We start from the raw sequence: 12926 nt of genomic DNA, 5'->3' as shown, positions 1-12926 counted from the left end.
ATCCAAACAGCAACTCCAATTACTGTGCACCTCAGAGTTAACCCCAGACTCCACTAAGTGAAGCATACTGATTCAGCTGAGAGTTATACTGGTGTCTGATTGTTAAGGTAGGGAGGAGGAGGGACGGGGGGAATACTGTGGCGATTTCTCAAAAAGGCTGCTTTGAAGAACGCTGTGCGGACCAGGAGAAAATGGCGAGTAAACTGCCTGCTCTCAGTGAAAGTAAGCAGCTTCATGGAGCTAATTTGGTCTAACCGTGAATAACCTTGCTGCCCCCCCCCCCCCCTCCACCCCTTGCTGCCACCCCCCCCACCTCTCCAGCCTCAACACACAAACAAAGCTCTGCTTTTTACAAAATCTTTACATCAGTTTACCTTCAAAGACAGCTGGATGCAAAATGGTTAGTTGCTTGCAACAGATTTCCTCATGAGAAAAATCCCCAGTGGGAGTGCTCAAAGATTCTGGCTTTCCCTTCTAAGTCTCTGGTTCAGCTTCCTCTTTATAGGAAAGTTTGTTCCATTTTATAAACTGTTAGGTCCCTTCAGAAATCACAGCTGTGAAATACTATTGAACATACAAATCAAAACCCAAGAATCAAACTTCTCCTTCACTCCCTCCTGTGTGTGTGTGTGTGTGTGTGTGTGCGCGTGTGTTTTTATCTTTTGTTCTCTTGCCTTTGTTAACAATCAATTTGTTATATCTCACTTTGAAAGCCGTGGACACCCCAAGCTCTATTGCCCAGAAATAATGCATTGGACATCCCGAATCAAATCCCTCATCTTTTAACAAAGACTTGAAGAAGTCGCTTGAAACTGATGCACTAATTGTTCTCAATATAAAGTAACATAAAGGCACCATTGATATCTTTCTGTGTTGAAATACTGTAAAAACGCTACATATGGCACATTAGTATTGTGAATGCTAACTTTTTTTTTACATATATATATTTTAATCTATAAAAACTTGTAGACTTTCTACCAGCTGCAAGGTTCTTCTGCTAAAATAAAATAAAATGTTTTAATTTAAAGTAAAGTATCTGGAGTACTTCATTATATAAAATAAAGTTTTACTGGTGCATCAATGTGGTTTTAGACAGCAATTGGGTCCTGATTAGCCATTACATTGGTCAGCCTGACTTGCAACTCTTCTTGGGCCGTGTACCTATTGGTAGAGTTAGTCCTGTTCTCAGCCAGTCGGTATGCAGGGGCTGATTCTCCACTGACCTCCATGGGGCTCTGTAGGGTCAGAAATGGCGTCTCTTCACCTATCCGCTCATCTTCAGTTTCGCTGTCAGAGCTATTGATGTCCAAGTTAGGATTGCCCCCGTTTTCCGTTTTGTGTGATATTTGGCCATTAAGCTTTGTACTTTTCCCCCTCCTGCCGCTGGCCCCTTTCTTGGGTGGCTCGAGCGCCAGCTCGTACTCCTGCGTGGTCTCGTACTCCTCATCCTCTGCCGCCCTGTGGGGGCTGACGGACAGGCTGGTGTTGTCCCTGGCCGCGCCGCGGTACTGCCGGTAGGCGTCTTGCCTCTTGTCCCGCTGCCGGGGCGGCGTCACCAGGAGCAGGGGCCTCTCCTCCTCAATCGAGGGGCTGATGGGTGCCGAGGACATGGATATCGTCAGGCTGGAGACCGGCGGTGACAGCTCCGAACCCGGCGACTTTGGAGACGTGGGAGTTCGGAAATCTATGGGTGACATCCTCGCCGGGGTGGTCATGGCGGAGACAAACCTGTAACATGAAGACATCACCAGTGAAGATGCGCAGAAAGCCCTGGGCCATCATTGATTGATCCCTCTGAACTTCACCCTACACTCAGCCGTGTCCTCTGCCACTCCATTCACAAGTGCTCCTGTCCCTGTAATTACACTCAAATTTCCACTGACAACTGTCCTTCAGGTATCGACACAAAATGTCACCTATTCCTTTTCTCCAGAGATGCTGCTTGAGCCGCTGAGTTACTCCAGCACTTTGTGTCTATCTTTGGTGGAAACCAGCATCTGCAGTTCCTTCCTACTCACTCCCTAAAGTCTTGTTTGTGCCCTCGGTCCCTTCAAATACAGTCAGACTGACCCTACAATTTAATACAGAGAAATGTCAGGTGTTGCATTTTGGGAAGTCAAACATGGGCTCGACCTACACAGTGAATGATAGGGGTCTGGGGAGGACTTGTGGAGCAGAGGGATCAAGGAGTTCAGGTGCATGGTTCCTTGAAGGTGGAGTCGCAGGGTAGTCAAGACGGCTTTTGGCACATTGCCCTTCATCAGTCAGAGTATTGAGTATAGAAGTTGGGAGGTCATGTTGCAATTGTGTAAGACATTAGTGAGGCCGCATTTAGAGTATTGTGTTCAGCTTTGGGCACCATGTTATAGGAAAGATGTTGTCAAGCTGGAAAGGGTACTTAGAAGATTTACGAGGATGTTGGCAGGACTAGAGGGTCTGAACTCTAGGGCGAGGTTGAGTCGGCTGGAACTCTATTCCTTGGAGAGCAGGAGGATAGGTTTAAGGTGAAGGAGAAAAGATTACTAGGAATCTGAGGTTAATTCCCGGGATGGCAGGATTGACATACGAGGAAAGAATGGGTTGACTGGGCTTGTATTTACTGGAATTTAGAAGAATGAGTGGGGATCTTATAGAAACATGTAAAATTCTTAAGAGCTTGGACAGGCTAGCTGCAAGAAAAATGTTCCCCGTGTTCTTAGTCCAGAACCAGAGGTCACAGTTTAAGAATAAGGGGTAGGCCATTTAGGACTGAGATGAGGAAAAACTTTTTCACTCAGTGAGTTGTGAATCTGTGGAATTCTCTGCCACAGAAGGCAGTGGAGGCCAATTCACTGGATGTTTTCAAGAGAGTTAGATTTTGCTCTTCAGGCTAAAGGAATCAAGGGATATGGGGAAAAAGCAGGAACGGGGTACTGATTTTGGATGATCAGTCATGATCATATTGAATGGCGGTGCTGGCTCGAAAGGCCTATTCCTGCACCTATTGTCTATGTTTTTGTGTCTGTGACTGATGCTATGGTCAGAGATGTTCCTACAGGCACTTTGGTTACAGTCAGATTGACACTGCAATCAGAGCCGCTCCAATAGTTCGGTGCGTTCAGTTGCTCCTCAAACTGACCTACACTTAAAGCTGAACACTCTCTCCCAACTCATATCCCTCCCATGCCTTTCAGATCCGCTCCATTAATCCCTCCAGTCAGAGGTGTGCCTATCCCTACAGGATAGATCGAGTTGTCCCTATTGTTACAGCTGAACTTTCAGTTCTTACAGACACAGTGCATGATTATAGTTGAAGCTCAGTCTCTAAAATTACAGTCAGACCTGCCTCTTTAGCTGAGCTCCCCATCCTTATCATCAGAGCTAATCCTTTAGTCCCTGCACTTGGACATATACCCGGGTCCCTATGGTTACTGGAAACCTCCCACTGTATCAGAGGCATCACAGTGGCGCAACGGTAAAGTTGCTGCCTCACAGTGCCAGAGACCCGGGTTCGATCCTGACTACGGGTGCTGTCTGTACGTTCTCCCTGTGACCCTGTGGTTTCCACCAGGCGCTCTGGTTTCCTCCCACATCCTGAAGAAGTATGGGTTTGTAGGTTAATTAGCTTCTGTAAATCACCCTTAGTGTGTAGGATAGAACTAGTGTATGGGTGATCAATGGTCAGTCCAGACTCAGAGAGCCAAAGGGCCTGTTTCCATGCTGTATCTCCAGACTAAAACAAAAATAAACAAAGTAGGATTTTGCAGTGAGCTGGCACAGACTCGATTGGCCGAATAGCATCCTTCAATGTCATAAGGAAATATGATCAGGGTAAGTGCCCACCGTGACAACTTTGCCCTCTATCTGGTACAGGATCCACATCAGGCATCATTGGCCTGAAGACCTATAGGCCTGAAACTAAAGCTAAGCTCTGCCCTCAGGCTCTAAGCCCACGGTGCATTCAGCATATACAAACACTCGAAGAGTCTACCTTTCACTGTGCGGTGAATCTCTGAGAGAGTCCGGAGTATCCCTGGAATTCCTCACGCAGATAAACATCTCCCGCCGACCAGCCACCCCATTGAGGCGACCTCTGTGTTTGGCTGGGCTCGTCTGCCTGCTGGTCTCCACCGACGACGTCACAAGCACGGAATGACTGTTGGAGATGACACTTTCCGTCTGACCCGTACTCCAACTGCAGGCAACACAAAGAGAAACAACTTCAGCTCTCTTACCAAGTCTTCCCATTGCAAAGATCTCAGAGGGAGCGAGCTTCCTACTCCCGAGTTGTTTTACCAGTTCCACAGTTGTCCACATAGTTTCTCTTGAGATCATTCCTTCCCTAATTAACAATAAACCTACCAGGCAATGCTCTGTCTATGGCCGGCCTTCATTAGTCCTCGTTTTTTCTCGCCTCCAACTCTTCACCTTCCCTGCCTCCCCCCCCCCCCCCCCCATCCATTCCCTACTTTCAGTCTGAAGAAGGGTCCCGACCCGAAACATCACCCATCCTTATTTCCTAGAGATGCTGCCTGACCCCCTGAGTTACTCCAGCACTTTGTGTCCATCTTTGGTATATACCAGCATCTTCAATCCTTTATTAAAACCAGCTAATTTGTTTTAATGAAGGATCAATGTTTGGTGGGACTTCCCTTGCTTTTCTTTAAATAGAGCCGTTCGATTTTTCTAATAGTGATCAGAGAGCAAATGACATGGTTCAACAACTAATCCAAAGAATGGAACCTGTGATGGCGTGGCACTCTCCCTGTACTGCCAAGTTTTTATGCTTTCACCTGGGGGTTGGATTTGAAATCATAACCTTTGAGATAGATGCAGGCGCACCCAACAATGTGCCACGACCAACAATGTAGGACCAGTAATATAACACAGACATGTAACAATGGGAGTACTAACCAGTGGGTAAAGTGCTTATTTGCATCTTAAACAACAGCTTCAATATCTTGAGATTAAATCCTCTGGATTATTTTCTGCCTGGTCTTCCTCACATCCCATTCAATCTAATAAATCCAATTGCCAAATCTTAAGATCATAAGACATTGGGGCAGAATTAAGCCATTCGGCCCACCAAGTCTGCTCCACCATTCGATCATGGCTGACTTTTTTTCCCCCTCTCAACCCGTCTCCTGCTTTCTCCCAGTAACCTTTGTTGTCCTTACTAATCAAGAACCTATCAATCTCCACTTTAAAAACACCCAATGACTTGGCCTCCACAGCTGCCTTGTGGCAGTGAATTCCACAGATTGACCACCCTCGGGCTAATGAAATTCCTCCTCATCTCGATCAAAAGGTATGTCCCTTTATTCTGAGGGTGTGCCCTCTGGTCCTAGACTCTCCCACTAGTGGAAACATCCTCTCCACCCCCACTCTATCTCAGACAAAACTCTCTCTGTCCTGGCTGCAGGCAGCTTATTTGCTGTTGTGTTACAGCTCCAAACTGCAGGTGTAATGCCGATGATAACCAATTTGACACACTGAGGCTTTTCTTGTGAGGATTTATCACTGGAGGTGGCTGGGGAGTGTTATTATGACCGGGTGTCTAAGGACCACATTTTAGCCCTATCTGAAACATTCAGTCCTGATGCATTCTTGCATCGTGGGAAGGGCTGCATGACAGTACGGCCGCGACAAAAATGAAAATATAATCAGAGGAAACTATGCCATTGGCTCTTGCCCATTGTTTACATCTGGAAATGTTACAGCAATCTGGTTTATAGGTCCCATTTTAAAAGTTGACGGGGAGGGGAAGGAAAAAAGGACAAGAGTTTTCAATTTAATTTATAAAACTGAAAGAAATGGGACACCCATTGCAAATTTGTAACTTCCCTGAGAGATTAAAATATGTTGACCATGGAAATTCAAAGTTTTTTCTATTGCTCTCATTATTAGAACTTTGAAACTTGAAGGGCCCATGGTAACACGTGAAACGTGGCAATTCTTTGTTCATAAGTTCATAAGTTATAGGAGCAGAATTAGACAATTCAGCCCATCAATTCTACTCCACTATTCAATCATGGCTGATCTATCTTTCCCTCTCAACCCCATTCTCTTCCACATAACACCCTGACACCCTTACTAATCAAGAATTTGTCAAATCCTGCCTTAAAAATATCCATTGACCTGACCTCCACAGCTATATGTGGCAATGAATTCCATAGATTCACCACCCTCTGGCTGAAGAAATTCCTCCTCAACTCCTTTCTAAAGGAACGTCCTTTATTTCTTTGTGCACTGCCTTGGAGAAATTTACTATCTTTATACATCGATTATTGCACCTTTTGTATTTATCTATGATTGTGTTTATCTATAGTATGATTTTTACTGGATTGTATGCAAAACAAAAAAATTCACTGTGCCCAGGTACATGTGACAATGAAGTTTCATTGAATCATTGATTGGATAGAAAAACAAAACTATAGCACAGAAATTATCGGTCAGGCCATCTGGTTGAAGTTTGTAAGTTTGTGACTGGGTGAACCATCTCCCATTCTACTGGATTCAATGATACTTTATTGTCGCATGTACCTCGGTACACTGAAATGCTCTGTACTCTATGTACTGTACTCAATGTAATGTACTGTACTCTAATCATATCAGTGCTTACTTCCTTTATAAGAATAGAAAACATTGAAAATGCTCAACAGAGGATTTCTATCAGGCTGAGGGGAGGTAGATCCTAGATGAGGTGTGATTTCCATCACATTACTCTCTACATGAACTCTGTAGAGAGAGAAAGAGAGTTGATGTTTCAGGTCAATGGCCCCTTTCAGAAGGTCACTACTCTGAAAGGATTATCTCTTTTTTTTCATCATAGATACTGCTTGGCCAGCTGAGTTTTTCCAGGATCTCCACTCTGTTCCTTTCTCCCTTAATGGTTTTCAAGTTTCCCTTTCAAATGGGTCTATGGTATTTACCTCAGTCATTCCAACCGACATCAAATTCCACATTCTTACCATTCGCTAGTTTTAAAGATGCTTCCCCTGAATTTTCTGTTGAAACCGTTTGTGACATTTATACATTTTAACCCCTGAATTAAACTCCCCATCTCTATAACTAACCAGTTGAATCTATTCATAATTTTAAAGAAGGACATCAATTCACACATTTCCTTTCCTAAACAAAGGAATCTCAATCTGTTCATTCTTTCCCGATCGTTCGAAGCTCTTGCTGTTATTGCGAACACAGTTACAGTTTTTGGTTTGCACCCTCTATATCTGTTCTAATATATGGAGAGTTCCCCAACCAAGATTAAGTGGGTTTAGCAAAACTTCACTGCTTCTGACTCTACCTCTCTAGAAATTAAACAAGAAAAGCACACTACAAGCAAGATATCACCTGTATTCTCTGTAGCAAGTCCCAGCCTTTGGTACTTGTGCAGTTAGGGGCCCATGTTTCTAACTGTCCCTCAAAAGTATTTTGGCATTCAGCTTGGAGGAGAGTGGAGGTGGAGACACAAGGAATTGCAGATACAGGAACCTTGAGCAAAACACAAAGTGCTGGAGTATCTCAACAGGACTGGCATTATCTGTGGAGAGAATCGATAGATGAAGTTTCAGGTAGGGACCCCTCTTCAGACTGAAGAAGGGTCACGATCTGAAGCATCATCGATCAATTCCCTCCACAGCTGCTGCCAGACCCCCTGAATTACTCCAGTACTTGTGTTTTGGAGAGAGCCGAGGTGTTGATTGGTGGATGCGCCAAGTGGTGACATTTCCATGCTTGCACATTTTTGGGGGAGCTGGTGCATTGGGAGTGCTGGTCAAGTGTGCCCACCATAGATGTTGTCACCAGAGGGGTTTCAGCTGAAGATGTTGCCTGTCTGGCTGAGGATCTGGCTGGGATGTGGACCTTCAGTGCTCTATCCCATCTATTTAGCATTCCCTTTGAATGGTGTATAGTTCCTTGCAGATCACCAGCACTGTCCTACACACAATCACTGCTTAGTGATTAAAGAGCACAGTTTAGTCCAGGTTTCTTTACCTATGGCTGGGTGTGTGAGTGACCGTGGTAGAGCGATGGGCTGTCGATGTGTAGTGACTTGTTGAGAACGAGGTCTCTGTTTCCCGCTCAATGACGTGTTCAGTAGATCCAGGGTTTTTCAATATATATTGCTGTAAAAAGATAGCACAAGGTTAGAACACTGGAAACGCAAAACCATAACAAGGTGCTCACCCTGGTGCCACTGTCGCCATAGAGCACACTTGCTTATCCTCATGGAAATCACACCTCATCTAGGATCTACCTCCTCTCTGCCTAATAATTACAATAGATTGACTTTAATGGTAACCGAACAGAGCCTCAGTAATTGTTAGTAACAAGAGTCCATTGATGAGCAGACAAAATCTGGAACTCTTATTCATTTTTCAAAATTCTCCTTTTCACTATCATGATGCACTCGTGATCTAGGTAAGATGATAAACCTTTGGCATTCACTGAGTATTAAAATGTTCCAGGTATAATGAAAATTGGGCACTCAAAAGCTCTGAGTTGAAATACAATACCGCAATGCACTGCATTATACTGCATTTCAGATATTATTGTACCTCTAAAACAAAATTAGGTAGATTACTTGTATCCTGAGAATCATAATGTAGGTATTAAAGTTGTCCCTCAATATATATGTCATTATAGAGGGTGACTGTAGTGAGGAAATATATGCTACATCGTAGTCTGAAGAAAGGTTCCGACCAGAAACGTCGCCTATCCATGTCCTCTAGAAATGCTGCATGACCTGCAAGGTTACTTCAGCATTTGCTATTCTATGCAACATCACATTTTCTTGTTAAAACCCCTGGCAGGTTTTCAATAAATATCACTGAATTGCACATCACTTTGGAGAACAAATCTAGTATCAAGCAGATTCGTCTTTGAATGCCAATTTTATAACCTGCAATAATTTTGCAAAATAATAACAAGCAAGAGTGTGTTTGTATTTCCATGCTGAGCAACATCCTGAGATGTATTTGGCAGCAAGATGGAGCTTGAATTTATCATTGCAAATCAGGTACCTTGTGCCAAATGAGTGTACTTCAGCTGCTTACGGCTCTGGTCACATTACAGGAAGGATCAGAAGGCACTAGAGAGGGTTCGAAGGAAATCTACCTAGGATGGAAAGGTTTATTTTGATTGAAAGATTGGTTAAATCAATGTATATCAAATAGTAGGAAACTGAGGAAGATTGTAACATTGATTTAGAAGGAAGGACTCAGCTGGGAAGAAACTGCCCCTGAACCTGGAGGTATGTGTTCTGTGCCTCTTGCATGATGGTAGAGGAGAGAGAGAAGAGAGAAGGGGACTGGTCCTTGGTTATGCTGGGAGCCTTGCCAATGCTGCAAGGTGTAGTTGCAGTCAATGGAAAGGAGGTTGGTTTGTGTGATGGTCTGGGCCATGCCCACAACTCTCTGCAGTTTTGTCATCTTGGATGGACCTACAGTATTCCCAAACCAGTCAGTGGTGTATCCTGATAAAATGCTTTCTCACTTCACTGATATGCTGTAAATAAATAATTTGGAAGGTCCATCCAGAAATGGATCATTCCCAATTATTACTCCAAGATAACAAAATTACACTGATCGCACCTTGCCTAGATGTTTGAATACAATATGAATTGATAAGCCAGATTAGTTAGTACAGAAATATTTGTTTGCCCAGTTATTTACTTTACTTTATAATATAGCACTCGCTGAATGCTAATAACATAGATATACAAAATAAATTGAACTTCCATGGTATCAGGGGCTCAGTAACTTGGCTTGTAGATAATGCCTCACACGGCACCAGAAACCTGGGTTTGGTCCTGACCTCCAGTAACTATCTGTGGGGAGTTTGCATCTTCTTTCCCCCGTGACTGTGTTGTTTTCCTCCGGGTGCTGTCAAAGCTGTGCAAGTTGATAGGTTAATTAATCACTGGTGTGTAGGTGAGCGGCAGAATTGAGGGAGTAGCTGACGAGTATGTTGGGTTAAAAAAAAAGGGATTCATGTAGGATTAGTGCAAATAGGCGGTTCATGGTCAGCAAGGACTCAGCAGGCCGAAGCATTCATTTCCGTGCTGTAAAACGCGAAGTCCCTTTAAAGGTCATAAATCAAGACTGATAGAAAGTAATGGGCGTCATGTCCTCCAAATAATGGATAGATTGGGCAACAGATGATTCCAATGCTACAACAGGACCAACAATCATACAAGCTATAGAAAATCTGTGAAGGTCACCTGAGTGTGTTTCCTTATAACTGCAACATCAAACATTTTATTGCTGAACACATCAAACATGTGATAGACACAAAATGCTGAAGTAACTCAGCGGGACAGGCAGCATCTCTGGAGAGAAGGAATAGGTGACGTTTCGGGTCAAGACCCTTCTCTAGACTGATGTCAAAGGAGAGGGAGATACATAGAAACGGAAGTGTAAGGTGTGAAAACGGGACAAAGAGAATACCTTGCATTCTCTTTAGGAATAAAACCTCCATCACAACAATATCAATGTTTTATGCTACTTGTGGAGGCAGATTAGATTGGTTTATCTCAGCATCATGTCTGTCAACACAAACATTGTGGGCTGAAGGGCTTGTTCCTGTGCTCTACCTTTCTGTGTTCTGTAAAAGTACCTCAATGTTGCAGTTGGCATCTGTTGATATCGACACCACATTTTGCTATAAATTGCATCTACTAACAAACTGATCATGACAATTCTATATTTATCGAAGCAAAGACATTGCCATTAATTGGACATTAGATTTTTGGACAAACTAATGCCACGCCATTAATATTGTACAACACCAAAAGGTAAATACAATTCTTTGGACGTTAGATTTTAGAGATACAGCGTGGAACCCGGCCCTTCGGCCCACCGTTTCCGCACCGACAAGCAATCACCCCGTACACTAGGGAAAATTTACAATTTACAGAACCCATTTAATCTACAATCCTGTACGTCTTTGGAGTTTGGGAGGAAACCAGAGCACCCGGAGAAAAGCTAAGTGTTCACAGGGAGAACATACAAATTCCGTACAAACAGCACCCATTGTCAGAATCGAACCCGGGTCTCTGGAACTGTAAGGCAGCAACTCTACCACTGCTGCCCTCTCAATTCTGTTAGGTTTATATTTTTACATGCTTAAATGACAAACACTCTTGCTCCTGCATTGTATCTTCACACAAAGGAGCAGCATGCCTTTAATCTTTGGCTACAATGGGACAATGTTACGCACTGTACATCATATTGACACGGCACAGTGGCACATGATTGTTAATGCCATTTTAGCATTTTCTAAGTGTTAGCACTATATTGTAAAAATTGAAAGGAACATGATGTTCTTAGCCATTTCATATTAGAAGGACATGATCCCATTATTTTCTACTGACCCATTCATAAAATGCTGTACTTCTATCCCGATAACATTGTCTAATTCATCCTTTGCCTCAGCGCATTTGTTGCCAAAACCGTTAAAAACGTTGGTTTCTGTGAGTGTCACGATTCCACTGCAATCTGAGCCAACATGCTTCATTGTACTCTCAGTAAACAACATGCCATCCAATATTATATTGTTCAACCCTAACTATCATGTCCCACTTACCTATTCCATCCCACTTCCCCAAACATGCTCTCAGTTTGTTGACCTAAAATTCCCATCCTTACTTCAGACCTATCACAAGGTATCTGCTTTTGGGTCAGTGAGCACTATATATACAAAGTCCATTAACCTGAACTTGGTCCATAGACCATTATGCCTTGTCAATTCATGTTCTCATCCCCTTAGATGCCTCTTAGATGTTATGGGAGCACCAGCCTGACTCGTCTGGCTATCCCCTGAGTTTCATTGATCCACAATGGTTACACAGCCTCCACATATTTCCTGTACTCGGGCAACCAGAAATGCTCATAATACTCGCAAATTGGGGCAGCATGGTGAGGCAGTGGTGGAGTTGCTGCCTTACAATGCCAGAAACCCAGGTTTGATCCCGACTAGGAGTGCTGTCTGTGCAGGATTTGTACGTGATCTGCATGTTTTTTTTTCTGGTTGCTCAGGTTTCCTCCCACACTCCAAAGACAGACATGTTTGTAGGTTAATTGGCTTCGGGAAAATTGTAAATTGTTCCTAGTGTGTGTAGAATAGTGTTAGTGTGCAGAGATCACTGGTCGGCACGGACTCGGTGGGCAGAAGGGCCTGTTTCCTCACTGTATCTCTAAACTAAACTAAACCAAACAAAGGCCCTAAGCTCGGGATTCTCCTCTTTAAACCTCTCTGCCTCTCCTCCTCTCGTTTTAGCCTTCTAGGCTTTTTAATCCTTGTATCTTCACACACAGGAGCTGCATGACTTTAATCTTTGGCTACAGTAGGACAAGTTCACACATTGCACATCATTCCGAGAAGGTGCAGAGGCAGAAGTCTGGCTATGTCACTTTGCATCTTAAAAGTGTTAGCACTATATTGTAAAAATCAAAAGGAACACTATGTTCTTAGGCTTTCCACATCAGAAGGATATCCTCTGGTCACTTGTCTTAACATTCGAGCCATTGAGATACATACGCAGAAATACCCTTTGGCTCACTAAGTCCGTGCTGATACCCTCCCACCCTCCACCCCCCAGATTCTGCTACTCAGCTACAAACTAGGGACAATTTACAGTGGCCAATTAACCTACCACCCCCTGTTATCTCCTCGTCTAGTTCAGTATCAATTATACTGACACTTTAATAATGTGCTCGCAAATAAAAAACTGTTAATCCAAAATTGTTTCTACTTTAAATTAACTTTACAATGCATTATACTGACATCATTGACAGTACTGGCAGTGTTATGCTGTTGATGCGACAAATTATGTCCATCGATACACTAACACAATACTGTTAATTCTATTATGTACTGCCATATTACCACTATTAATCCTGTGGTACATAAACCCACCCATTAACACAATACCTCTAACATTG

At 43.4% G+C, this 12926-nt stretch overlaps 1 protein-coding gene across 3 annotated transcripts in view; it reads right to left on the bottom strand.

Annotated features, from left to right (window-relative positions):
* Window positions 1–320: 320 nt before the first annotated feature.
* Window positions 321–12926, bottom strand: part of nrg1 (neuregulin 1) — a 402338-nt gene continuing 389732 nt past the window's right edge. For all 3 annotated transcript variants that reach the window (XM_078403811.1, XM_078403801.1, XM_078403820.1), the window contains 3 exons: window positions 7978–8108; window positions 3971–4174; window positions 321–1728 (listed from right to left, as the gene is read on the bottom strand). In XM_078403811.1, the coding sequence (XP_078259937.1) occupies window positions 1089–1728; window positions 3971–4174; window positions 7978–8108 (975 nt within the window). In that variant the 3' untranslated portion in view covers window positions 321–1088. The remainder of the gene's footprint in view (window positions 1729–3970; window positions 4175–7977; window positions 8109–12926) is intronic.

This window comes from Rhinoraja longicauda, chromosome 1 (genome assembly GCF_053455715.1).
Source record: "Rhinoraja longicauda isolate Sanriku21f chromosome 1, sRhiLon1.1, whole genome shotgun sequence".
NCBI lineage: Eukaryota > Metazoa > Chordata > Chondrichthyes > Rajiformes > Arhynchobatidae > Rhinoraja > Rhinoraja longicauda.
The sequence above is the reverse complement of the archived record's forward strand: the minus strand, read 5'-3'. Positions and strand labels throughout refer to the sequence as shown.